Source organism: Colius striatus, unplaced genomic scaffold (assembly GCF_028858725.1).
Source record: "Colius striatus isolate bColStr4 unplaced genomic scaffold, bColStr4.1.hap1 scaffold_35, whole genome shotgun sequence".
Taxonomy (NCBI): domain Eukaryota; kingdom Metazoa; phylum Chordata; class Aves; order Coliiformes; family Coliidae; genus Colius; species Colius striatus.
The window spans coordinates 8,871-35,243 of NW_026908519.1; the positions used below are offsets into that span (position 1 = coordinate 8,871).

The 26,373-nt window shown below is 58.3% G+C and overlaps 2 protein-coding genes across 6 annotated transcripts; one reads left to right on the forward strand and one right to left on the reverse strand.

Moving 5' to 3' along the window:
- The first annotated feature begins 599 nt into the window (after positions 1-599).
- LOC133629276 (early activation antigen CD69-like) lies at positions 600-6,256 on the forward strand. Its single transcript, XM_062019929.1, has 6 exons — positions 600-693; positions 907-1,325; positions 1,742-1,837; positions 1,980-2,164; positions 5,762-5,862; positions 5,972-6,256. The coding sequence occupies exons 2-6, from the start codon at positions 1,064-1,066 to the stop codon at positions 6,105-6,107; spliced, it is 780 nt and encodes a 259-aa protein (XP_061875913.1). The 5' UTR covers positions 600-693; positions 907-1,063; the 3' UTR covers positions 6,108-6,256.
- A 9,710-nt stretch (positions 6,257-15,966) lies between these two features.
- LOC133629277 (C-type lectin domain family 2 member D-like) lies at positions 15,967-22,437 on the reverse strand. Of its 5 annotated transcripts, none has more exons than XM_062019932.1 (8): positions 22,300-22,437; positions 21,842-22,189; positions 19,124-21,741; positions 17,759-18,190; positions 17,239-17,334; positions 16,912-17,096; positions 16,574-16,674; positions 15,967-16,464 (listed from the first exon to the last, which is right to left on the reverse strand). In XM_062019932.1, the coding sequence occupies exons 4-8, from the start codon at positions 17,895-17,897 to the stop codon at positions 16,275-16,277; spliced, it is 711 nt and encodes a 236-aa protein (XP_061875916.1). In that variant the 5' UTR covers positions 17,898-18,190; positions 19,124-21,741; positions 21,842-22,189; positions 22,300-22,437; the 3' UTR covers positions 15,967-16,274. The 5 variants fall into 5 exon arrangements, with proteins under 5 accessions (XP_061875916.1, XP_061875918.1, XP_061875919.1 ...); XM_062019934.1 differs by having other exon boundaries at positions 19,124-20,507; positions 21,617-22,189; XM_062019935.1 differs by lacking the exon at positions 19,124-21,741.
- Between the last annotated feature and the right edge of the window lie 3,936 nt (positions 22,438-26,373).

The following is a 26,373-nucleotide window of genomic DNA, read 5'->3' on the forward strand; positions in this document are numbered from 1 at the left end:
GTGAGGACAATGTTGGCCTAGAAGACACAGTCCTACAGCCCTCCATCACTTCCAGCATGAGCTGCCCCAGGGAACTCAGGAGAGACCCCTCACAGCCCATTGTCCCCCCACAGAAAGATCTGGCAGCAAGAAAGCCAAGGTGCAGTCACACAGCAGGGACAAGGCAACAGCAGGAGAGCTGCAAAGGGATTAGGGAAGGAGTACCTACTATAGACCCCCCAATAAAGACCAAGCAGATGACAAAGCCTTTTGCAAGCAGCTGGAAGGAACCTCACCCTCACCAGCCCCAGCTCCTCACACAGCCTCAGTCAGCTCAACAAGCAGCTCCCACATGAGCCAACACCCTTCTTGCACAATCCCTATGCAGATCACAGAGCAGCAGCCACCTGGGAGCATCCCCCTTCCACCACTCAGCCCTCTCTGTTCCACCTCCACGTTGAAAGAGACGCTCAAGGGGGCTCACAACGTCTGTGCTTCTTGTGGGGAAGGAAGCTGATTGAAAACAAGTTCCATTTTGACCCGCCGTCAGCTAAACAAACACCGAAAGTTGCCTCCTTCGCCCGTCAGGGGTGGTGCTGTGATGCTGATTGGATGAGCCGGGTTTTTTGGGGGGTGAGTCGGAGGTTTGTCATCACAAGCGCGGGGTTGGAGGAAGCGGCTGCAGCAAGAGCAGCGGGGCCGGTTGCAGCGCAGGTGAGGACCGGCGGTGCGATGCCGTGGTGGTTGTGGGGGTCTGCATCACTTTTTTTGGGGGGGGGGTGTGTCTTTCCCCGCCGTGACACCGTGTTGGGGTGAAGCTGCTTGTCTTCGTTGGTCCCTCGCTCGTGGGGATGATGCGAGAAGGGTGATGGGAGGGTGCTGGATCCTGTGGTGCTGAGCTGACTGGGGCTGTGTTTGTCTCTCCAGGTGTTGGCAGCTGGCAGCAGTGTTGCCGGGTGAGCAGGAAAGGGGCAGGACTGAGGTGCCATCACCTTCCCCAGCCCCGGTGTCGCTGCTGATACCAAAAGCCCAGTGTGACAGTGCCCGGCAATACACAGATCGTTACATCTTATACTAAGTTGGCATGTTCACAGCAATCTCCCAGTGTGAAGATGGCAGTGGTGGTAAAAGTGCTGCCAAGCCTGGTTTGAAAAAGGCACAAGGCACTGCTTGGCAGAGAGTAAGAGATTGGGCTTTTCAGTGTGCCGTGGGACATGGGGAGGAGAAGTTCATCTGCTCCAAGGATGGCAATGTGGAGGATGCCCTGAATGCCCAGGACAAAGGGGCATCCCCCCAGCCTGAGGTGTCAGGGGACACCCCAAAAAGGAGCTGCAGAGGAGTCGTGGGTGAGTGCAGGGGCAGCCGTGTGGGCTGTGGGGAGGGGACAGTGTCCCCGTGGCAGTGTCACCCCAGGAGGAGCTGGGACTGGTGAGGGTGAGGCTTCTTCCAGCTGCCTGCAAAGGGCTTTGCCATCTGCTTGGTCTTTATTGGGGGGTCTGTAGCACGTCTTTCCTCCTTCCCCAATCCTTTGTCAGCTCTCCTGCTGCTGGTTGTCCCCCCCATTTAGAGTGTGAGAGCCTTGTCCCTGCTCTGTGTGACTGTCCCTGGGCTTTCTTGCTGCCAGATCTGTGTGTGTGTGCAGAATGGGCTGAGGGGTCCCTCCTGAGTTCCCCGGGCAGCTCGTGTTGGGGTGTGAGGGCTGTAGGACTGTGTCTTCTGGGGCAACATTGTCCTCACTCATGGATGGCTTTTCCTCCTCTAGGAAAGTTCTGTGAGCTCCACCCAGTGTGTGCCCTGGTGCTGGCTGTGCTCCTGGCTCTCAGCCTGGCTCTGTCGGTGGCTCTGGCTGTGCAATCGGGTAAGGGAGCAGCAACGGCTTCGGGTCAGCCCCGTGGGAGGAGCCCGGGGCTGCGTCGTTCCCGGCCGCAGGGAGCTGCTGCCCCGCTCCGTGCCGAGGGGAATCCTCTGAGCTCCCTCCCTGCCCTCCTGTCCCTGTGCAGCAGGGAGCCGTGCAGCGGGGGCAGCTCTGCCTGCGGCCCCGGGGCTGGGCTGTGCCTATGGCTGGGTCGGGTATCGGGACATGTGCTACTACGTCTCGCTGAACATCAGCAGCTGGAACGGGAGCCAAGCACAGTGCTCACGGCACGGGGCATCGCTGGTCATGCTGCAGGAGGAGTGGGAAATGGTGAGGAGGGGGCTGTGGGGGTGAGTGCAGCCCCTGAGGTGTTTGTAGAGGCAGAGCTGCAGTTCTGGCTTGGAAAGGAGGGAGGCATGGGATGGGGAGGTCAATGGGGGGATGTGGGGGACAATGGGAGGAATAGGGACAATGGGGGGATGTGGAGGACAATGAGGGGATGTGGCAGTCAATTGGAGGATGTGAGGGACAATGTCATGATGTGAGGACAGTGGGGGGATGTGGGGGACAATGGGAGGATATAAGGGACAATGTCAGGATGTGAGGACAATGGGGGGATGTGGGGGACAATGGGAGGATGTGGAGGACAATGTGGGGACAATGGGGGGATGTGGGAGACAATGAGGGGATGTGGCAGTCAATTGGAGGATGTGAGGGACAATGTCATGATGTGAGGACAATGGGGGGATGTGGGGGACAATGTGGGGACAATGGGAGGATATAAGGGACAATGTCAGGATGTGAGGTCAATGGGGGGATGTGGGGGACAATGGGAGGAATGGGGACAATGGGGGGATGTGGGAGACAATGAGGGGATGTGGCAGTCAATTGGAGGATGTGAGGGACAATGTCATGATGTGAGGACAATGGGGGGATGTGGGGGACAATGTGGGGACAATGGGAGGATATAAGGGACAATGTCAGGATGTGAGGTCAATGGGGGGATGTGGGGGACAATGGGAGGAATGGGGACAATGGGGGGATGTGGGAGACAATGAGGGGATGTGGCAGTCAATTGGAGGATGTGAGGGACAGTGTCATGATGTGAGGACAGTGGGGGGATGTGGGGGACAATGGGAGGATATAAGGGACAATGTCAGGATGTGAGGACAATGGGGGGATGTGGGGGACAATGGGAGGATGTGGAGGACAATGTGGGGACAATGGGGGGATGTGGGAGACAATGAGGGGATGTGGCAGTCAATTGGAGGATGTGAGGGACAATGTCATGATGTGAGGACAATGGGGGGATGTGGGGGACAATGGGAGGATGTGGAGGACAATGTGGGGACAATGGGGGGATGTGGGAGACAATGAGGGGATGTGGCAGTCAATTGGAGGATGTGAGGGACAATGTCATGATGTGAGGACAATGGGGGGATGTGGGGGACAATGTGGGGACAATGGGAGGATATAAGGGACAATGTCAGGATGTGAGGTCAATGGGGGGATGTGGGGGACAATGGGAGGAATAGGGACAATGGGGGGATGTGGGAGACAATGAGGGGATGTGGCAGTCAATTGGAGGATGTGAGGGACAATGTCATGATGTGAGGACAATGGGGGGATGTGGAGGACAATGTGGGGACAATGGGAGGATATAAGGGACAATGTCAGGATGTGAGGACAATGGGGGGATGTGGGGGACAATGGGAGGATGTGGAGGACAATGTGGGGACAATGGGGGGATGTGGAGGACAATGTGGGGATAATGTCAGGATGGGAGGACAATGGGGGGACGTGGGGAACAATGGGAGGATGTGGAGGACAATGTTAGGATGGGAGGGCAATGGGGGGATGTGAGGGACAATGTCAGGATGTGAGGGACAATGTCAGGATGTGAGGACAATGAGGGGATGTGGGGGACAATGGGAGGAATGGGGACAATGGGGTGATGTCGGGGTCAATGGGAGGAATGGGGACAATGGGGGGATGTCAGGGTCAATGGGAGGAATAGGGACAATGGGGTGATGTGGAGGACAATGAGGGGATGTGGCAGTGAATTGGAGGATGTGGAGGACAATGTCAGGATGGGAGGGCAATGGGGGGATGTGAGGGACAATGTTACGATGTGAGGACAATGGGGGGATGTGAGGGACAATGTTACGATGTGAGGACAATGGGGGGATGTGAGGGACAATGTGGGGACAATGGGGGGATGTGGGAGACAATGAGGGGATGTGGCAGTCAATTGGAGGATGTGAGGGACAATGTCATGATGTGAGGACAATGGGGGGATGTGGGGGACAATGGGAGGATGTGGAGGACAATGTGGGGACAATGGGGGGATGTGGGAGACAATGAGGGGATGTGGCAGTCAATTGGAGGATGTGAGGGACAATGTCATGATGTGAGGACAATGGGGGGATGTGGGGGACAATGTGGGGACAATGGGAGGATATAAGGGACAATGTCAGGATGTGAGGTCAATGGGGGGATGTGGGGGACAATGGGAGGAATAGGGACAATGGGGGGATGTGGGAGACAATGAGGGGATGTGGCAGTCAATTGGAGGATGTGAGGGACAATGTCATGATGTGAGGACAATGGGGGGATGTGGAGGACAATGTGGGGACAATGGGAGGATATAAGGGACAATGTCAGGATGTGAGGACAATGGGGGGATGTGGGGGACAATGGGAGGATGTGGAGGACAATGTGGGGACAATGGGGGGATGTGGAGGACAATGTGGGGATAATGTCAGGATGGGAGGACAATGGGGGGACGTGGGGAACAATGGGAGGATGTGGAGGACAATGTTAGGATGGGAGGGCAATGGGGGGATGTGAGGGACAATGTCAGGATGTGAGGGACAATGTCAGGATGTGAGGACAATGAGGGGATGTGGGGGACAATGGGAGGAATGGGGACAATGGGGTGATGTCGGGGTCAATGGGAGGAATGGGGACAATGGGGGGATGTCAGGGTCAATGGGAGGAATAGGGACAATGGGGTGATGTGGAGGACAATGAGGGGATGTGGCAGTGAATTGGAGGATGTGGAGGACAATGTCAGGATGGGAGGGCAATGGGGGGATGTGAGGGACAATGTTACGATGTGAGGACAATGGGGGGATGTGAGGGACAATGTTACGATGTGAGGACAATGGGGGGATGTGAGGGACAATGTTACGATGTGAGGACAATGGGGGGATGTGAGGGACAATGTCAGGATGTGAGGGACAATGTTAGGATGTGAGGACAATGGGGGGATGTGGGGGACAATGTTAGGATGTGGGGGACAATGGGAGGATGTGATGGACAGTGTCAGGATGTGAGGACAATGGGGGGATGTGGGGGACAATGGGAGGATGTGGAGGACAATGTGGGGGACAATGGGAGGATGTGGAGGACGATGTGAGGGACAATGTCAGGATGTGAGGGACAATGTCAGGATGTGAGGGACAATGGGGGGATATGGGGGACAATGGGAGGATGTGGAGGACAATGTGGGGGACAATGGGGGATGTGGAGGACGATGTGAGGGACAATGTCAGGATGTGAGGGACAATGTCAGGATGTGGGGGACAATGGGAGGATGTGGAGGACAATGTGGGGACAATGTCAGGATGGGAGGACAATGGGGGATGTGGGGACAATGGGAGGATGTGAGGGACAATGTCAGGATGTGAGGACAAGGGGAGGATGTGAGGGACAATGTCAGGATGTGAGGACAAGGGGAGGATGTGAGGATGATGTGGGGGGGTCAATGGGAGGATGTGTGGACAGAGCATGTTTCTGGATGCTGAGCTGCTGCAGAAGCTCTGAAGCTCGTTGGAGCTGCTGCTGGGTGTCAGATGCTGGGCTGGTGGCTGGTGTGGTGCTGGCAGCAGCTCCTGACTGTTGGCTCCTCTCTCTCCTCCCCAGGAGTTTCTGCAGCGCCTCAAAGGCCGTTGGGATTACTGGGTGGGTGTGAGGAGACAGGGTGAGCACCTGGAGAGAGTGGATGGCAGCAACTTCACCTTCAGGTGAGTCCCATCATGGGCTGAGGCTGCACAGAGCCTGTCCCCTGGTGGGATGGGCAGGGCCTGGGGGCTGGGGACAGCCCCTGAGCCAGCTCCTTCCTTCTCCCTGCAGGGTCTCACTTCAGGGGGTGGATCCTTGTCTGATTCTGATCCATGGGCACCTCAGGGGGGCCAGTTGCTCCGACCTCTACCCCTACATCTGCAGCAAACCCCAAGCTCTGATGGGAACCACTGAAGAGAAGAGTTGACCTGCAGACTTCAGCCCTTGCACACATCAGAGCAGTGTAGGGTGTGCCTGAAGCTAATGGACAGGCCATTCTGTATCTTCACACACACCATTCTGCCTCCTTGTAACTCCTTTTCTGTTCTTCATTAAAAGAGACTTGTGTACAACCTGCATGAGCCCACAGCGCTGTCAGGAGGCCAAGGAGGCCAATGGCATCGTGGCAGGTGTCAGTGACACCGTGCCAGGAGCCTGTGCCCATGCTGGGGGGTTGGTGTCTGTGCCTGACTCCTATTCTCTGCCAGAAGCAGATCCAGGGCCAGAAGTAATTATTCCAGCATCCTCAAAGTGATCCCAGCATCTGCCAGGCTTGGCCCAGCTCCCATCCTGGTCTTGAACTGCTCCCAGTTCTTGGCTTCAGCTGGTCTCAGCATCCCAGTTGTGCTGGTCCCACTGGTCCCTACCCAGATGGGTGCTGCTGCTGCTCTCCCCTCATCTCCCAGCCAGCCATGCCATCAGACAAGGCTGCCACATTGGGCAAGCAGGATGAATGGTGAATGCATGTTGAGTCACTCCAGATCACCATCTGTTCCTTCATGTGCTCAGAGATGACATCCATCACCTTTCCAGGGCTGGAGCTGAGGCTGACTGCCCTGTCATCCCCTGCCTCCTTCTTACCTGTTTTGAAGCCTGGAGTGATCCTGGCCTTCCTGCAGCCCTGAGGCACCTCATCTGTGCTCCAGCACTGTGGCAAAATGAGGGAGAGCAGCTTCTCCATCACATCATCAGCAACTTCAACCCTGCTGGTTGCAGCCCAGCAGGAGCCAAGGATTTGGGGGTGTTCAGCCTGCACAGCAGATCTCCAACCCAATCCTCCTCAGTCAAGGGCTTGTTCCTTCTTTCTCCAGACACTTTCTGTGTCTTCCAGGAACAGGGATTCCTGAGGGTCACCCTTAGCAGGATTTCTTCCTCCAACATTGGTTTAGGTGTAAATGTCTGTGGGGTTTTTTCCCCCCTAAGTTTTCTACTTTCCCTTGTGCCACAGCTCCTTCAACTTTCCTCCATGGGCAGCAGCCTGATGGCCCTGTTTTATTCTCCCTCCCGTGAGAACCCTCTGCCCCAACCCCCCACAGGGGGGGGGTGATACGTGGATTGGGATGGGGAGGGTGGGAGAGGGGATGGGGCCCTGGGGGAACAGGGAGGATGAGGAACATGAGGAGCTGGAAACGAGGCCACGAGCTGCCAACGAATCTCAGCTTCACCACTGCTCTGCAGAGCTTGCTGGGAACAGGCTGTCATCTCCCCACAGGGAGCAGGGGGGTCTCTGCTCCAGCACACCTCCTCCTCTCTCCCCTCACCCACCTTGGGCTCTGCTTCTCTCTCTCATCCCACCCCTTCCACCACCCCCCAGAAAAGAAGGAAGAGACCTCTGCTGGCTGTTGCTTCTTCAGAAGTGATCATGGAGGGAGGCAATTGGTTCAGCCTGAGACGGCTGTGACTCAGAGCTGGGAGATTTGAGCAAGTTCTTACAGGAATCTGCTCCCTGAAAACGGCTCCACACAGCTCCCACAGCACCTTCCAGTGACCCTCTGCACAGCTCAGAGCAGGAGACCTCCCCTCAGTGCCACTGCTGTGGCTTCAGAGAGAGAAACCATCACCCCAGTGCCCATTGTCATGGCCTCAGGGCAGGAGACCTTCTCCTCAGCACCCATCCCTCTGGCCTCAGGGCAGGAGACCTTCTTCAGTGCCCATCTGCACAGCTCTGATCAGATCTGGTCCCCATGTCCCTCAGCCCCCTCTCCCAGCAGACCCTGGCTCCTCTCTCACCATGTATCTGTGCCCCCCTTGATCGCCAGTCCTGGGGTCCCCTGGGTCTGACTGGTGCCCATTGGCACAGCTTTGATCAGACCTTGTCCTCAGCCCCAGAGCTCAGCCACCCCCACAGGGACACCGCTGCCCCAGCAGCTCCCCCCCAACCCCTCCTGTCCCTTCTCACCACTGGCTACCACACCACACACCCCAGAAGGTCCCTCCTTGGTTGGGGGGCACCTCTCAGCCTCAGGAACAGGCACCTTCAGCACAGGAACGTGTCCAGTTGGGTTTGGGAACCTCCTGAGAAGGAGCCTCCACACCCTCCCTGGGCAGCCTGGGCCAGGGCTCCCTCACCTCAGCACCAAAGCAGTTTCTCCTCTTGTAGAGAGGCTTCCCCTTCTCTGCAGTGAGAACCCCCTGCCTCATCCACTCCACACACCTCTCTTTCCTCCCCAGTGTCACTCAGCTGGGTGTCAGGGCTGCTGAGGGGTTGTTCCCCTGCAGCAGGGGCAGGAAGCCACTGAGCACCTCGATGGCATCGGTGTCACTCGGCCATCGCTGCTTTGGTTTCCTGTCCTGCCCCCCTCCTGCCCCCTCTGCCCTTCCACACCATGGAGGATGAGGCTGGGTACATCATCTTAGAGCACAGCACAGGCAGGGTGAGTTGGGTTCCTTCACTCTGCTGGGGCAGCTATTTGGGGGGTCAAAATTGCTGTTTCCCCAACAAACTTTGTGGGTGAGAGAGGAAAATAGGGGTTGGTGGTGACTGGTGTGAGCAGAGAAGGGGTGATGCTGCCTGACAGGTCCCCAAGAGCTGCTTCAGAGGGGAAACTGAGGCACGGGTGCAGGGAGGAAGCATCAGTAATTGCACTGTGTTAATTATTGTGTTAATTACTGCCTTAATATCACCTCAGTAATAATTCTGCATCGATAATCACAACATGATTGAGATTGGAAGCGTCCTGCAGCATTCATCCAGCCCAAGCCCCTGCTCAAGCAGGTTCCCCTCGCTCAGGGGGCACAGGAACGTGTCCAGTTGGGTTTGGGAACCTCCTGAGAAGGAGCCTCCACACCCTCCCTGGGCAGCCTGGGCCAGGGCTCCCTCACCTCAGCACCAAAGGAGTTTCTCCTCGTGTAGAGAGGCTTCCCTTCTCTGCAGTGAGAACCCCCTGCCTCACCCACTCCACACACCTCTCTTTCCTCCCCAGTGTCACTCAGCTGGGTGTCAGGGCTGCTGAGGGGGTTGTTCCCCTGCAGCAGGGGCAGGAAGCCACTGAGCACCTCGATGGCATCGGTGTCACTCGGCCACCACTGCTTTGGTTTCCTGTCCTGCCCCCTCCTGCCCCCTCTGCCCTTCCACGCCATGGAGGATGAGGCTGGGTACATCATCTTAGAGCCACAGCACAGGCAGGGTGAGGCAGGTCCCCTCCAGGATGCAGGTATTTGGGGGGTCAAATTGCTGTTTCCCCCCTGCCAATGTGGGAAGGAGAGGAGAACACGGGGTGGTGATGGCCGGTGTGAGCGGAGAAGGGTGATGCCAGCCATCGGGGCCCCAGGAGCTGCTCGAGGTGGGGAAACTGAGGCACGGGTGCAGCGAGGAAGGGCTTGGAGGGGCTCTTGGGGTGGATGGGGATGGTCAGATGCACACTCTGTGCTGCCTCCCCTCATTGTGACCCGAAAAAGAGGGAGCAGAGAGATGTGGGTGAACCTCATCCTGTTGCTGGTCCCTTACGGGGGTCACTCGGTGCAGGGGGGGGCTTTGGGGTCTCACCAGGCTTGTGGTGTGACAGATGCTGTCGAGCCCCCTTTTCCTTTGCCGCAGCCCTTCCCCTGAGCGCAGGATGCAGCCGGCGAGACCCCCAGGGGGCTTTTGCCCCGCGGCAGCCGAGTGTCCCCGCAGGAATCTCCCCCCGGTGCTGCCGCCTCCTCGGGGCCCTGACGGCCGCCCTGGCCCTCGGCCTCGTGCTCTGCCGTGAGTTTGTTGTTTGGGGCCGTGGGAGGGGACCGTGCGCCCCCTCCGTGCCCGGGCTCACGTCTGTCTCAGTGTCCCGCTTGCTGACGCCGAGGGGACAAGCCGAGGGGACCGCGGGCAGCGGCAACGCGTCGCTGCCGGGCGCTTGTGGCGGCGTGAGCTGCGGCTGCCCGGAGCTGAGGCGAAGCCTGTGCCCCCTGCAAGGTAACACGCCCCCCTGCAAGGGATGGCCCGGCTCCCCCCGAGCCCCTCCGTGCGAGCCCTCGCGTGTCCGTGCGTGTGTCCGCAGAGGGGGGGCGCTGCAGCCTCTGCCCCGCGGGCTGGACGCAGCGCCGGAGCAAGTGCTATCGGGTGTCCGAGGGGCTGAGCCCTTGGAGCGGCAGCCGGCAGGACTGCGTGGCTCGGGGGGCCGAGCTGCTGATGCTGGAGGGACCAGGACGAGCTGGTAAAGGGACTGGGGGCACTGGGACAGCGTGGGAACGGGGCCGGGCGCAGCCGGGGAAGGGCTCAGGGCTCGCCCGGCAATGGGTGCCCGAGGCTCTGCGGTGTCTGTGGCAGCGCTGGGGCTCGGGGCGGGCTGGAGCTTGTTTTGGGGTGCCAATGTGTCCCTCGGGGTCCGTCCCCGCTGCAGGATTTCGTGAATGAAATGCTGCAGAACCCCAGCCGCGCCTTCTGGCTCGGGCTGCTGCTGCCGTCGGCCGGGCAGGGCTGGACGTGGCTGAACGGCTCCCGCCTGGAGCAGAGCCGGTGAGCGCTTTGGGGGCAGCAGGCAGCGAGGGGCTGGCTGTCGGGGGGGGCAGCGGCAGGCGCGGGGCCCCTCGGGCCGTGACGTGGGCTCCATCCTGCGCCCGCAGGTTCCGGCCGAGCCCCGGCGCCGAGGGCAGCGCCTGCGGGGTGCTGAGCTGGGACAGGATCGGCTCGGCCGGCTGCGGCTCGAGGTATCAGTGGATCTGCCAGAGAGGAGCCATCGAGCTCTGAGCCCGAACACAACCAATAAAGATGATTCAAGAAGCTCTTAAACAGCCCATTTTCCCCCCGTTCTGCCTTTCCCGCTCTTCTCATGGGGGTGCGGGGAGGGGACACACACCGAGGGGACCCCCAAGAGCCCCCAACAAGCCCCATCGTTCCCTTCACGCCGGACTTTCCCTGATGCCCCGCGCCAGCCCCCGCCTCACCCCCTGCACCCCCCGGACCCCAAACCCATCACCCCGGGCAGCGGAGGAGCTTCGGCGGCCGGCGGCAGTGCCGAGCCGGGCAGCGGGAGCCGCTGCAAACGCGGCAGCGGGTTTTGGTCTCGCTGCTTCTCTTCCCGTCGCTTTTTCCCTTCCCCGCTGAAGGAGCCGCTTGAAGCTGCGGCGGCGGGAACGGGGCCGGGGAATGTTGAGGCAAAGGAGCCGCAGAGGAGTCGTGGGTGAGTGCAGGGGCAGCCGTGTGGCTGTGGGGAGGGGACAGTGTCCCCGTGGCAGTGTCACCCCAGGAGGAGCTGGGGCTGCTGAGGCTGAGGCTTCTTCCAGCTGCCTGCAAAGGGCTTTGTCATCTGCTCGGTCTTTATTGGGGGGGTCTGTATCAGTTCCCCCCCTCCTTCCCCAACCCTTGTTGTACACAGGTAAGGGAGCAGCAGTCGCCTCGTGGCAGCGAATAAACACGAGCCAGTGCCACGGGTTTGTGTGGAGCCGTTTCTGCTCATGGGGAAGTTTCAGCTCATGGGGAAGGGGCTGCAACGGTGGCTCCTGGAAGAAGTTACTCCAAACTTTCCCCGGCTCTGAGTCAGAGCCACTTCTGGGGCTGAGCCAACGAGGCGCCTCCATGGTCACTTTCTTCAGCAGAAGCAGCCGGCAGAGGAGGGTTCCTCCTCTTCCTTCTTGCTGTTGCTGCTTCTTCACCGTCTGCTGGGGGTGGAAGGAGTTGGAGGAGAGAGAAGCGCCTGTGCGGAGCCCAAGGTGAGCGAGGGAAGAGAGGAGGAGGGTGCTGGAGCAGAGCCCCCGCTGCGTGCTGTGGAGAGGAGTGTGGAAGCTGAGAGCTGTGGGCACTTGGAGCAGTTTGTGAGCAGCAGCTGGAGCCCGGGAAGAGCTGAGGGATGAGGGAAGGAGATCTTCAAGTGCTGCTTGTATTTTCTTTCATCACCCTGCTCTGGTTTTGCTGTCTCTTCTGTTTCTATTCGGCAGAATAAACTCCTCTGACTCTCCTCTCTAACGGCCAGAGCTGTAACTGGCACTGAGCCCTCCCTGCCCTTGTCCCCATCCACAACACCCTTGGTTCTGTTTTTCTCCTCTCCTAAGGAGGATGGGGGTGGATGGGGGTCAGTGAGCAAGAGACTGTCGTGGTGCTTTGTTGCTGGCTGGGCAAAACCACGGCAGTGGGGTAGAGACAATGTGGCTTTGCTTCTGCTTTGCTGAGCTGAGACCGGGCTTGAAAGAGTTCCGAGTCCTGTAGAGCCCCCTCCTTTACCAGCGTGATTTGGGCTTTGATGAATGGTGAGAAGATTGTGAGCAGAGGCTTCAAGAGTGTCCCAAGTGCCAGTGCTGCTGCTGAGTTGTGCAGAGAGCTGCAGTGGGGGCTGCAAGATGAGAAGCAGCTGAGGGAGGAGCCTTAGGGCACCACACACTGATGTTTTGGCTATAAATAGTGAACCAAAACAGATCAACAACTTCAGCAAGGCCACAGCGTCCAGAGTGAGACTTTTGCTTAACAGAGAAATCAATGTCACAGTTAACACCTTAATGGTGATGCTGAGCTAAAAGCAGAACATGCTGAGTATCTGTGGCTCAACTCTGCACCCACAGGCTAAAAGTCGGCCTCATTTGCATATTAATGAGGTGCTAATAGGCGGGGAGTTGAGTTTCTGGAGTGTGTGTAAGGTGTGTTGTTTTGTGTCTCAGGTGTTGGGGGAGGGATCCCACATGCTCTGTAATAAAGGAAAGCAGCTTTCTACCAGCTCACTGAGGGTTGTCTCTGGGCACCTGGTTGCCCTGGGCCCTTGTGAGGGAGAGATGAGTCAGCTCAGTGTGCAAATTGCCTCCAGAGAGGGAAATTCGGTGGCATCCACCTGAAGATAAAGACCTGGAGGGCCAAGTGTTGCAGGATGAGGAAGAATCCCCCGGGCTGCCAGAGGAAGGGGCAAAGGCAGCAACTCCCCTGTGTGGGCTGTGGGAACTCCTGGCTGCTCATGAGCAGCACAAGCAGCACCGATCCAACTGAAACCCGGCGCCAGAGGGCTGAGAAGAGGAAAGCAAGAGCCCATGAGCGCAGGTTGGGAAGGGAGAGGAAGGCAGAGATGTGCCAAAGGGACGAGGCGGCCCCAAAAGCCCTTCGCAGCGTTCCCGGCCATGGCCGGGTGGTGCCGCCCCTGCACCATGAGTTTGGCAGCACCAGCCAAAGCGCTGCACGAAGCTGGAGAGGGAGAAGGAAATGTTTTCGGGTGGGCTGAGCAGCGTGGAGATGCCTTTCCAAAGCAGCCACAGGCTTTGATGAGAGCCCCAGCGGTAGCGCTGCCCAATGTGGCAGCAGCGTGGGAAGGGTTCGGATGGGAAAGGCTCCGGATTGCCCTGGGAGTGCTCCCTCAGGAGCAGGAGCCAGAGCAGGAGCATCCTTTGGCAAAGCCTGGGGCAGTGTCAGGAAGGGATGGGCAGTCTGCCTCACAGCCCTTGTGCTGCTCCTGCTTCGAGAAGCCCACAAAGGGACAGTTCAGGCAACACTGGGCTGTGTTTGGAGCTCCTGCAGCTCCCAGAGGACTGGAACAGAAGGGTGCTCATGGGTTGTCCCCCAGTCCCATGCTGAAGGCTCAGAGCTGTTTTCCTGGAGCAGGGGGACGTTGGATTGAAAGTACCAAGGCTATGGAATCCCACTTCTCTCCTGCCAGCAGGGGCAGAGGAAGGGCAGCTGGTGCATGGCTGTTTGCAGCCTCCAGAGCAGCTTTCCTGCAGCCAAGTGCAGCTGAAGGATGTTCCATGAGCAAAGGCTGAATGGGACCAATTCCTTGGTGGCAGCAGCTGTGTGGAAGGAGGAGCACGGGCAGCTGGATGTGCTGTGGTGCCACCAAGTGAGGCTGGAGAAGCTGCAGCCCTACCTGCACATAGATGAGCACAAAGGGCAGAGTTAATGGCCTCAGGGAGGGCTTGGGAGCTTTCTGCAGGGAAATGGTCAGTGTTTGGAGTGATTCTGAACTTGTGAACTCAGCAGGCTCACTGGTTAGTTATATTTAATCCCAATACAGGAGCTGTTAGAGAAGATGAGTCAGCCACAACAAGTGGTGCTGATGCTCTGCCAGGCCTGCTGACTGGTGACACTCCAAGAAATGTTAGAAACAGTTCAACAGAAGAGTCTGCCAAGGAAGCAGCCAGAGCACAGGGGCTGTGAATAGCACCAGAGAGGTGCCATGAGATATCACCACCAAAATACAGGCCAGAGAGAATCAATTCACTGGAGTTCTAAACAAAACACAATATTGGGATGGGTTAAAGTGACAGAAAGTCAGATGAAGATCATGAGCTGGACCATAGACAGCAGCAGAATTTGGATGGGGACTTCAGAGTTTCTTGGTACCAGGCTTCAGAGCCTTGGGAAATAGAGTATTGAGAGGAATCTGCCCTGGCAGGTAGAGACCTTTTCAGGACCAATAGCAAAGGAAATCCAAACTATGAATAGACAAGTTTAGGCCAATACAAAAATGACTTCATGGAATAGACTGGCTTTAGATTTGCTCTTGGCCAACACACAAGGGGGGTGTGGGCTCCCTAAATTGGATGGGGAACATATTTTTAAGCAGACTCATCTTTAGGCTCTAACATTTCAGCTGCAGGAGCTGTTGGGGCAGAACTGGATTTGGAACATTGCTGCATCCACATCCCAAACACAACTGATCATTTGCTAAAGCTCTTGGATGGGATGAGTAGCAGCAGAGAGCAAAGCCACCAGGAACAGAGCTGGCAATGATTGGTTCAATCACATTCTTCACAAAGAGAGAGGATGGTGAGGAAAGGGGTGGTGAGCCATGGTGCTCAAAGGGTTAATCCTCCTGGTTGTTGCTCTTATCCTGATTATAATCACAAACATGGGATGCATCCAGAGAGAAATCAAAGTGAGTCAATGGAAGAGCTGGAATGAATGAAGCAACAACTTCCAAAGGGGGGAAAAGACCCCAGAGCCCAGAGATGCCTCATTCACAGACCCCTCCTCAGATTCCTCTGAGTTCCAGCCCCTCCTCATTCATACACCCCCAACCTCTCTCCTCATTGACTCTTTCATACAGTGGTTTGGATCTGGAGTGAGGAGACAATTGCCAGCAAGGGGTTAAAAGCATTTAACAGTGCCAGTGCAGCTTAAACAGCCCAGAGCACCAAAACAGTTGTGTTTGAGCTGTAAATCACCTGACTGAGCAGCCAAAACAACTTGCTGCCAGTTTGAGGGGGCTCAAAGTGAGGCCGTTGCTCCATTTCTCTGTCAGGTGCATCCGGAGCGTTGGGTCACTTGTCGGCTGCACGTGAGGAGCAGCGATTTTACAAGGGTCTCAGAGGTGTTTATCAAGAGGATGGGGAGACACTTCTGTTTCTGTAGTGTCCAGTGCCATGGCCAGCAGCTGGAACACAAAAAGTTCCACTTAACACAAGGAGGAGCAAGTCCTTTGGTGCTGAGGTGAGGGAGCCCTGGCACAGGCTGCCAGGGAGGGTGTGGAGGCTCCTTCTCGGGAGGTTCTGAAACCCGCCTAGACACGTTCCTGTGTGACTTGAGCTAGGGGAAGCTGCTCTGGATGAAAGGAGGAGCTCTAAGAGGCCCTTCCAACCCCCACCATTCTGGAGTCAATGATTTGGCTTTGAGGGGGACTGTGAGGGAACGAGGTGTCAGCGGGAGCGGGTCCTGGTCCTGGGATGCTGCTGGGTCTCAAGTGTCAAGGGATGCAGGTCTGGTGCCAGGGGTGCTGCAAAGTGGGTGCAAGGGAAGGGTGTGCAGGGATCCTACAGAGGCATTTCGGGGTGTTTGGAAAGGGAGATGTGTGATGTGCCCGTGCCCAGGCCATGGGACATCGCTGCCTGGCAAAGGGGCTCCTGGCTGCCCCCGTGCTCTGGCCTGAGCAAGTGTTTGCCCCACACAAGGGACACCCAGGGGAACTTCACAGGCCTTATTAAAAGGGCAAAAAAGGAAAATTGTAAACAAGTGTAACAGAAAAGGGACAAGGCTCCATCCACAGTGCAGCAGCCAACAGTCAGAGGCTTCTCACGGTGTCAGGAGCTGCATCAGTGCAAAAACAGTGAAATCAGCATCCTGGGCTCATGGGGAAGAATCCTCCTCCAGGCCTGAGCTCCCATTCAGGCACTTGTCAGCTTCCACATCAACTCCCCTTCCCACCAGCTCATCTCCCCCAGACCTGGCAGTGGGAGGTGGCCAAGAGCAAGAGTAGTGGGTAAGACATCTCTACACTGCTCTGAGCTGGGCAAGGGCTGAAGCTCTGGGTGCCCAGCCTGGAGGTCTTCTCTTCTGTTCAGTGGTTCCTCTCATAGCTTGGAGTTTGCTGCAAATGTACTGGTATTTCTGTAAGCAACTGGAACCCCTGAGGTGCCCATTGATCAGAAGCAGACAGTGTTCTTCTCCCTGAAGTGAGACCCTGCAGGGAGAAGGAAGGAGCTGGCTCAGGGGCTGTCCCCAGCCCCCAGGCCCTGCCCATCTCACCACGGGACAGGCTCTGTGCAGCCTCAGCCCATGATGGGACTCACTTGAAGGTGAAGTTGCTGCCATCCACTCTCTCCAGGTGCTCACCCCATCTTATCACACCCACCCAGCAATCCAGATCACCTTTGAGGCGCTGCAGAAACTCCTGGGGAAGACAGAGAGGAGCCAACAGTCAGGAGCTGCTGCCAGCACCACACCAGCCACCAGCCCAGCACCTGACACCCAGCAGCAGCTCCAATGAGCTTCAGAGCTGCAGCAGCTCAGTAACCAGAGATGTGCCCTGGGCTCCACACCACCCCCTGTGCATCCCTCCCTTCCAGCACACAACATGCCTCTACAAGCACCTCAGGGGCTGCACTCACCCCCACAGCCCCCTCCTCACCATTTCCCACTCCTCCTGCAGCATGGCCAGCCAGGCCCTGCGCTTCCAGCACTGTAGCTGACTCCACTCCCAGTTGCCCTTCTCCACCGAGACGTAGTAGCACATGTCCCGGTACCCGACCCAGCCATAGGCACAGCCCAGCCCCGGGGCCGCAGGCAGAGCTGCCCCCGCTGCACGGCTCCCTGCTGCACAGGGACAGGAGGGCAGGGAGGGAGCTCAGAGGATTCCCCTCGGCACGGAGCGGGGCAGCAGCTCCCTGCGGCCGGGAACGACGCAGCCCCGGGCTCCTCCCACGGGGCTGACCCGAAGCCGTTGCTGCTCCCTTACCCGATTGTACAGCCAGAGCCACCGACAGAGCCAGGATCAGAGCCAGGAGCACAGCCAGCGCCCGGGCATAGACTGGATGGAGCTCACAGAACTTGCCTGCAGGAGGAAAGCCACCCATCAGTGAGGACAAAGTTGCCCCAGAAGACACAGTCCTACAGCCCTCAGACCCCATCACCCCCAACACGAGCTGCCCGGGGAACTCAGGAGGGACCCCTCAGCCCATTCTGCACACACACACAGATGTGGCAGCAAGAAAGCCCAGGGACAGTCACACAGAGCAGGGACAACGCTCTCACTCTAAATGGGGGGGACAACCAGCAGCAGGAGAGTTGACAAAGGATTGGGGAAGGAGGAGGGAGAATTGCTACAGATCCTCCAATAAAGACCAAGCAGATGACAAAGCCCTTTGCAGGCAGCTGGAAGAAGCCTCACCCTCAGCAGCCCCAGCTCCTCCTGGGGTGAGACTGCCACGGAGACACTGTCCCCTCCCCACAGCCCACACGGCTGCCCCTGCACTCACCCACGACTCCTCTGCAGCTCCTTTTTGGGGTGTCCTCTGGCACCTCAGGCTGGGGAGATGCCCCTTTGTCCTGGGCATTCAGGGCATCCTCCACATTGCCATCCTTGGAGCAGATGATCTTCTCCTCCCCGTGTCCCATGGCACACTGACAAGCCAAATCTCTTTCCTTGTGCCCAGCAGTGCCTTGTGCCCAAGGAACTAACACTGCTGGGAAAGCCTTTATCCAGCCAGGCTTGGCAGCACTTTTACCACCACTGTTACCAGCACACTGGGGGATTGCAGAGAACGTGACAACACAACAGAGATGGCAAGCTCTGTTGCTGAGAGCTCTCACACTTGATTGCCAGTATCAGCAGTGACACCGGGGCTGGGCAAGGTGATGGCAGCTCAGTCCTGCCCTGTCCCTGCTCCCCTGCGGCTGGTTCCCAGCACCTGAGGAGACAAGCACAGCCTCAGTCAGCTCAGCAACCAGCCCCCAGATGAGCCAGCGCCCTCCCACAACCCTTCTTGCACCGTCCCCAGGCAGATCACAAAGCACCAGCCACCTGGGACCAGCCCCCACTCAGCCCTCCCTGTTCCACCCCCAGCATTTAAATGGGAGGTCAGGGCGTCCCAGCACCCCTCTGCTGAGTGGGGGAAGGGAAACCGATTAAAAATGGTTTCTGTTTCTATTTTGCTGTGCAGTGAATTGTCAAAGCTCGTCTGTGCTGACCTCACCAGGCAAAACAGACAACACAACCCACTGAGCAGAAACGTTGTTACTTGTATCTGCAAATTCCCATCGTGCTGGGACGGGACGTTCCGGTTCCAGCTTCCGCAAGAAAGGAGAGTTAAGCCAGAGCTTTGATGCAGAAGAAACCTGACACACGATCTTGCCTGGGTCTGAGAAAGGAAAAACCCCTTTTATTCCGACTTCCTTCGTAAAAAGTGATCATGGAAGCCCCTAATTGGCTCAGCCCCAGCAGTGGGTCTGGCTCAGAGCTGGGGAGAGTGTCGAGCAGCTTCTTACAGGAGCCGTCTTTACAGCTCCTTCCCCCTTAGCACAAATGGTGTTGTGTGACTGTGACAGCTCCCTACAACACAGAATGGAAGGAACACAAGCAGCTTGAGCCCAACAAGGTCCCCAGGGAGAAACAAGCAGCAGCTTCACAGCGAGATGGGGAGACAGAGGAGAAACCCCCGAGCAGCCAGAGCTGCCGGGAACAGGCTCCGTCCGTCCCGCGCACCCCGACGGCTGTCTCTCAGTTAAACAGAGGGGGAATTAGGGATAGGAACGAGAGGCAGAGCCCGCCGGGCTGCCGTCCCCACAGCCCCGCGCCCCGCAGCCCCAGCAGAGCCCCAGCAGAGCCCACGGCCCGTCCCGACCTGCGCTGCCACCGGCGCCGCGCTCCGTGTCCCAGACGGGCGGACGGACGGACGGACGGACGGACGGACACGTCTCCGCTCTCACACAGCCGTGAATTGCCGGGGCCGGGCAGCCAATGCGAGGGCGGAGCCGGCGAGCGCTGTGGGTTTGAATTTCCCCGGCCCCTGTGACTTCATAGTGTCACTATTAATTCTGGTCGCTGAAGCACTTTGAGTTTATCGAGGTCGCTCGCTCCCCTCACCCTGCCCAGCCCAGCGCTGACCCCTGGCCCTCAGCATCTCACCCCACGGCTTTGGGGTCCCTGCAGGGCTGGGCACTGCCCCAGCTCCCTGGGCAGCCTGGCACAGGGGTGACACCCCTCTGAGGGAAACAGCTCTGCCTCAGCTCCAGCCTCAACCTCCCCTGGGGCAACATGAGGCTGTTTCCTCTTGTTCTCCTGGAGAGACCAACCCCAACGTCCCCACATCTCCTGTCAGGGAGTGTCAGAGAGGGCTCCTGTGTCCTCTCAGCCTCCCCTTCTCCAGGCTCAGCACCCCCATTCCCTCAGCCCCTGCCCAGCACCCTTGTGCTCCAGCCCCTTCCCCAGCTCTGTGCCCGGCTCTGGCCACGCTGCAGCCCCTCAGTGTCCCTGTGGCAGTGAGTGAGGGGCCCAATCCTGCCTCCAGCCCTGGAGCTGCAGCCCCTCAGTGTCCCTGTGGCAGCGAGTGAGGGGCCCAATCCTGCCTCCAGCCCTGGAGCTGCAGCCCCTCAGTGTCCCTGTGGCAGCGAGTGAGGGGCCCAATCCTGTCTCCAGTCCTGGAGCTGCAGCCCCTCAGTGTCCCTGTGGCAGTGACTGAGGGGCCCAATCCTGCCTCCAGTCCTGGAGCTGCAGCCCCTCAGTGTCCCTGTGGCAGGGAGTGAGGGGCCCAGCACAGGGGACAATCCCAGTCCTGCTCCTGCTGCCACCCCAGTGCTGCCACCAGCCAGGATGCCACTGGCCTCTTGCCCACCTGGGCATGCTGCTGGCTCCTGTTCAGCCAATGGCACCGACTCCCCCAGGCCCTTTCCAGCCCCTCTGCCCCAGCCTGCATTTGCCCTTGGGCAACCTCAGCCCATTGCCCCAGCCTGGCCTGGGCTCTCTGAAGAGTCTCCCTGCCCTCAGGCAGATCAACACTCCTGCCCAGCTCCGTGCCATCTGCACACTGACTGAGGATGCACATGGTCCTCTCACCCAGATCACTGATAAAGGTGTTAAACAGCCCAGACCCCAGCACTGAGCCCTGGGGAACACACTGGTATGACCAGGCTCTCTGGGCTGTCATTCAGCAGCTCTCCATCCACCTCGCTGTCCTCTCATCCCAGCCACACTGCCTGAGCTTTCTGATGAGGGTGTTGTGGGAGACACTGTCAAAAGGTAAACATCAGATAGACAACAGATAAACATGAACCTGGCTGCATATTCAACTGTAGAGTGCAGCATAAGGATGAAAGAGCAGGAGAGGAGTTTGGGTGGAACAGGATAAAATTGACCAGAGAATGAACACTCAGAGCTCCTTTAGGGCCACACTCCTGAACGAGCACCAGAGACCACCAAAGACCCTCCCAGAGCACGTGCAGCAGCGATTCACAGTGAGACAGTAGATATGAGAACCAGTGACACTGGGGACCAGGATGTGGTTTTAGAGGGTTTTTGTACCCTCCAAGCCTTCAGCCACCACAGGGTGAGTTATGATGAGCACCACAGCCAAGGATAACACATCATTATGGATAGATGGGTTGGCTTAGTGAGGGGCTTGGCAGTGTGAGGTGAGGGGTTGGACTCATCTGAAAGGTCTCTTCCCACCAGAATGATTTTGTGCTTTTATGAAACTGTGGTGGTTTAGGCCCATCAGGGAACAAAAGACCACGATTAGCCTCAAGTACCAAAGACTTGAGAACTGCCAAAGGGCAGGGAGGGCTCAATGGGCACTGATGGTCCAGGACACAACAGAGTAGCCTCCTGGGCTTGGGGAAGAAGACAGGAAAGAATTGAATGCAACACTGCAGGCTTTCTTTTTCTCTGTGAAGGGCTTCTTCTTTGTTATGTGAGAGGGGAGTGACCAGACACCAATCTGATGTGTTTGGGCTTTGCTGGTGGCTGCAGGGCACAGATCCAGCCTGAACCTCCCCTGGGACAACATGAGGCCGTTTCCTGTCATTGTGTTGCTTGAGAGAACACAACAACCCCTTCCTTGCAGGAACCTGTCCTCTGTTAACCCTTTCTACAGCATAAACAGTCCCAGTTTACTCAGCACAGATCTCACAACTCCCAGACCCTGAAGACCCCTGACAGCCCTTTCCCACTCACCCGTGCCTCAGTTTCCCCAGCTCAAGCAGCTCTTGGGGATCTGATGGCCACAGTCCTCCAGTCACACTGGTCATCTGACCCCGTGTTCCCCCCACACCCCGGGTTTATGGGGAAACCAGCAACCCTGGCACCCTCCCCAATTACCTGCATCTTGAAGGTGACTCACCTCACCCTGCTCTGAGATCATTTACATGTCCCCATCCTCCGTGGTGTGGAAGGGTAGAGGATGGCAGGAGGGGACAGGACAGGAAACCAAACCAGCAAGGCCAAGTGAAAGCTGTAGCCATTGATCTGGGGGAAGGGGAGTGGTTCTTGGAGAGATGAGGAGGGAGAAGCAGCTGGAGACACGCTGCTGCCATCCCTCGGGTCACAGCGGCGGCTCCGTACTCACCCAGACGCCTGCGCACGCTCCTGCCCGGGAGCCTCAGCCCCCTCCCGCCCGGGGACGCTCCGGGGGCATCCTGGGGACCCAGGGGCTGTTCACAGGCTCCTTGTTGGGAAGAAGTACAAGAAGGCATCGGTTTGTCTTGCGACTTGTTTAAAAAAACGGCTTCGGATCCGGTTTTTACTCCACACTGCTGGAGGGCTAGAGAGCTCATGATGCCCACACAGTGGATGGGGAGGGTGAATTCTGCAGCTGACCCGGCTGTGCCATGAGCCCTGGGCTGGGGAAGGCGATGGCAGCTCAGTCCTGCCCCGTCCCTGCTGCCCCTGCAACGCTGCAGCCCGTTCCCAGCACCTGGGGAGACAAACGCAGCCTCAGCCAGCTCAGCAACCAGCCCCCGATGAGCCAGAAGCCTCCCACCACCCTTCTTACCCCCTCCCCATGCTGACCCATCGGCCGCTTACCCGGTTAAAGGGGGAGAAGTGAGGGTCCAAAGGGGAGGCAGAGCCCCCCGGGCTGCCGTCCCCACAGCCCCGCGCCCCGCAGCTCCCAGCGCAGCCCCAGCAGAGCCCACGGCCCCTCCCGACCTGCGCTGCCACCGCTCCCGCGCTCCGTGTGATGGGCAGAAAGCGGCCCCAATCCACTGTGACACAGCCGCGGGTGTGCCGGGGCCGGGCAGCCAATGCGAGGGCGGAGCCGGCGAGCGCTGTGGGTTTGAATTTCTCCATCCCCGATGACTTCATAGTGTCACTATTAATTCTGGTCGCTGAAGCACTTTGAGTTTATCGAGGCCGCTCGCTCCCCTCACCCTGCCCAGCCCAGCGCTGACCCCTCAGCATCTCGCCCCACGGCTTTGGGATCCCTGCAGGACTGGGCAGCGCTTTGGGGGCAGGAGGCAGCGAGGGGCTGGCTGTCGGGGGGGGCAGCGGCAGGCGCGGGGCCCCTCGGGCCGTGACGTGGGCTCCATCCTGCGCCCGCAGGTTCCGGCCGAGCCCCGGGGCCGAGGGCAGCGCCTGCGGGGTGCTGAGCTGGGACAGGATCGGCTCGGCAGGCTGCGGCTCGAGGTATCAGTGGATCTGCCAGAGAGGAGCCATCGAGCTCTGAGCCGGGACACAACCAATAAAGATGATTCAAGAAGCTCTTAAGAACTGAAACGTGTAGCCAGAGGGCTGAGAAGAGGAAAGCAAGAGCCCATGAGCTCAGGTTGGGAAGCGAGAGGAAGGCAGAGATGTGCCAAAGGGACGAGGCGGCCCCAAAAGCCCTTCGCAGCGTTCCCGGCCATGGCCGGGTGGTGCCGCCCCTGCACCGTGAGTTTGGCAGCACCAGCCAAAGCGCTGCACGGAGCTGGAGAGGGAGAAGGAAATGTTTTCGGGTGGGCTGAGCAGCGTGGAGATGCCTTTCTGTCCTGGTTTGAGCCAGGATAGAGTTAATTCCCGTGAGGAACCAGGAAAGGGCACAGTCTGAACAGCTGACCCAGGCTGGCCAGCAGGGTTCGATAGCATCCTAACGTCATGCCCAGGGTACAGGTGGGGGCTGGCCGGAATAAGCTCTTCCCTGGAATAAGCTCTTGTCCCGGAATAAGCTCTTGCCCCGGAATAAGCTCTTCGGGGGGGGGGTGCGGGCTCTCGGTTGCCGGTCGGGAGCGGTCGCTTACGTCGGGTCTCGGGTGGTGAGCAACTGCATCACTCACCAGTTTTCTTTGTAATATCCCCTTGACTTTGTTATAGTTGTTACTCTTTAATTTCCCCAGTAAACTGTTCTTATTTCAACTTACACGGACTCTTTTACTTTTTTCCTCCCTCTCCGATCCCCTCCGCGTTCCGTCGAGAGGGGGAGGGGGAGGAGTCGCGATTTTCTTCCCCTTTGCTCCGGCTGGGCAAAACCACGACAGATGTGTAAATGATCTTAGAGCAGGGTGAGGTGAGTCACCTTCAAGATGCAGGTAATTGGGGAGGGTGCCAGGGTTGCTGGTTTCCCCATAAACCCGGGGTGTGGGGGGAACACGGGGTCAGATGACCTGTGTGACTGGAGGACTGTGCCCATCAGATCCCCAAGAGCTGCTTGAGCTGGGGAAACTGAGGCACGGGTGAGTGGGAAAGGGCTGTCAGGGGTCAGATGACCAGTGTGACTGGAGAAGGGGTGATTGTGGCCATCAGATCCCCAAGAGCTGCTTGAGCTGGGGAAACTGAGGCACGGGTGAGTGGGAAAGGGCTGTCAGGGGTCTTCAGGGTCTGGGAGTTGTGAGATCTGTGCTGAGTAAACTGGGACTGTTTATGCTGTAGAAAGGGCTAACAAAGGACAGGTTCCTGCAAGGAAAGGGTTGTTGTGTTCTCTCAAGCAACACAATGACAGGAAACGGCCTCATGTTGTCCCAGGGGAGGTTCAGGCTGGATCTGTGCCCTGCAGCCACCAGCAAAGCCCAAACACATCAGATTGGTGTCTGGTCACTCCCCTCTCACACAACAAAGAAGAAGAAGCCCTGCACAGAGAAAAAGAAAGCCTGCAGTGTTGCATTCAATTCTTTCCTGTCTTCTTCCCCAAGCCCAGGAGGCTGCTCTGTTGTGTCCTGGACCATCAGTGCCCATTGAGCCCTCCCTGCCCTTTGGCAGTTCTCAAGTCTTTGGTACTTGAGGCTAATCGTGGTCTTTTGTTCCCTGATGGGCCTAAACCACCACAGTTTCATAAAAGCACAAAATCATTCTGGTGGGAAGAGACCTTTCAGATGAGTCCAACCCCTCACCTCACACTGCCAAGCCCCTCACTAAGCCAACCCATCTATCCATAATGATGTGTTATCCTTGGCTGTGGTGCTCATCATAACTCACCCTGTGGTGGCTGAAGGCTTGGAGGGTACAAAAGCCCTCTAAAACCACATCCTGGTCCCCAGTGTCACTGGTTCTCATATCTACTGTCTCACTGTGAATCGCTGCTGCACGTGCTCTGGGAGGGTCTTTGGTGGTCTCTGGTGCTCGTTCAGGAGTGTGGCCCTAAAGGAGCTCTGAGTGTTCATTCTCTGGTCAATTTTATCCTGTTCCACCCAAACTCCTCTCCTGCTCTTTCATCCTTATGCTGCACTCTACAGTTGAATATGCAGCCAGGTTCATGTTTATCTGTTGTCTATCTGATGTTTACCTTTTGACAGTGTCTCCCACAACACCCTCATCAGAAAGCTCAGGCAGTGTGGCTGGGATGAGAGGACAGCGAGGTGGATGGAGAGCTGCTGAATGACAGAGCCCAGAGAGCCTGGTCATGCCAGTGTGTTCCCCAGGGCTCAGTGCTGGGGTCTGGGCTGTTTAACACCTTTGTCAGTGATCTGGGTGAGAGGACCATGTGCATCCTCAGTCAGTGTGCAGATGGCACCGAGCTGGGCAGGAGTGTTGATCTGCCTGAGGGCAGGGAGACTCTTCAGAGAGCCCAGGCCAGGCTGGGGCAATGGGCTGAGGTTGCCCAAGGGCAAATGCAGGCTGGGGCAGAGGGGCTGGAAAGGGCCTGGGGGAGTCGGTGCCAGTGGCTGAACAGGAGCCAGCAGCGTGCCCAGGTGGGCAAGAGGCCAGTGGCATCCTGGCTGGTGGCAGCACTGGGGTGGCAGCAGGAGCAGGACTGGGATTGTCCCCTGTGCTGGGCCCTGGGGAGGCTGCAGCTCCAGGGCTGTGCTCAGTGCTGGGCCCCTCACTCCCTGCCACAGGGACACTGAGGGGCTGCAGCTCCAGGACTGGAGGCAGGATTGGGCCCCTCAGTCACTGCCACAGGGACACTGAGGGGCTGCAGCTCCAGGGCTGTGTCAGTGCTGAGCCCCTCACTCACTGCCACAGGGACACTGAGGGGCTGCAGCTCCAGGACTGGAGGCAGGATTGGGCCCCTCACTCACTGCACAGGGACACTGAGGTGCTGCAGCTCCAGGGCTGGAGGCAGGATTGGACCCCTCACTCACTGCCACAGGGACACTGAGGGGCTGCAGCTCCAGGGCTGTGTCAGTGCTGAGCCCCTCACTCACTGCCACAGGGACACTGAGGGGCTGCAGCTCCAGGACTGGAGGCAGGATTGGGCCCCTCACTCACTGCACAGGGACACTGAGGTGCTGCAGCTCCAGGGCTGGAGGCAGGATTGGACCCCTCACTCACTGCCACAGGGACACTGAGGGGCTGCAGCTCCAGGACTGGAGGCAGGATTGGACCCCTCACTCACTGCCACAGGGACACTGAGGGGCTGCAGCTCCAGGGCTGTGTCAGTGCTGAGCCCCTCACTCACTGCCACAGGGACACTGAGGGGCTGCAGCTCCAGGACTGGAGGCAGGATTGGACTCCTCACTCGCTGCCACAGGGACACTGAGGGGCTGCAGCGTGGCCAGAGCCAGGCACAGAGCTGGGGAAGGGGCTGGAGCACAAGGGTGCTGGGCAGGGGCTGAGGGAATGGGGGTGCTGAGCCTGGAGAAGGGGAGGCTGAGAGGACACAGGAGCCCTCTCTGACGCTCCCTGACAGGAGATGTGGGGAGGTTGGGGTTGGTCTCTCCAGGAGAACAAGAGGAAACAGCCTCAAGT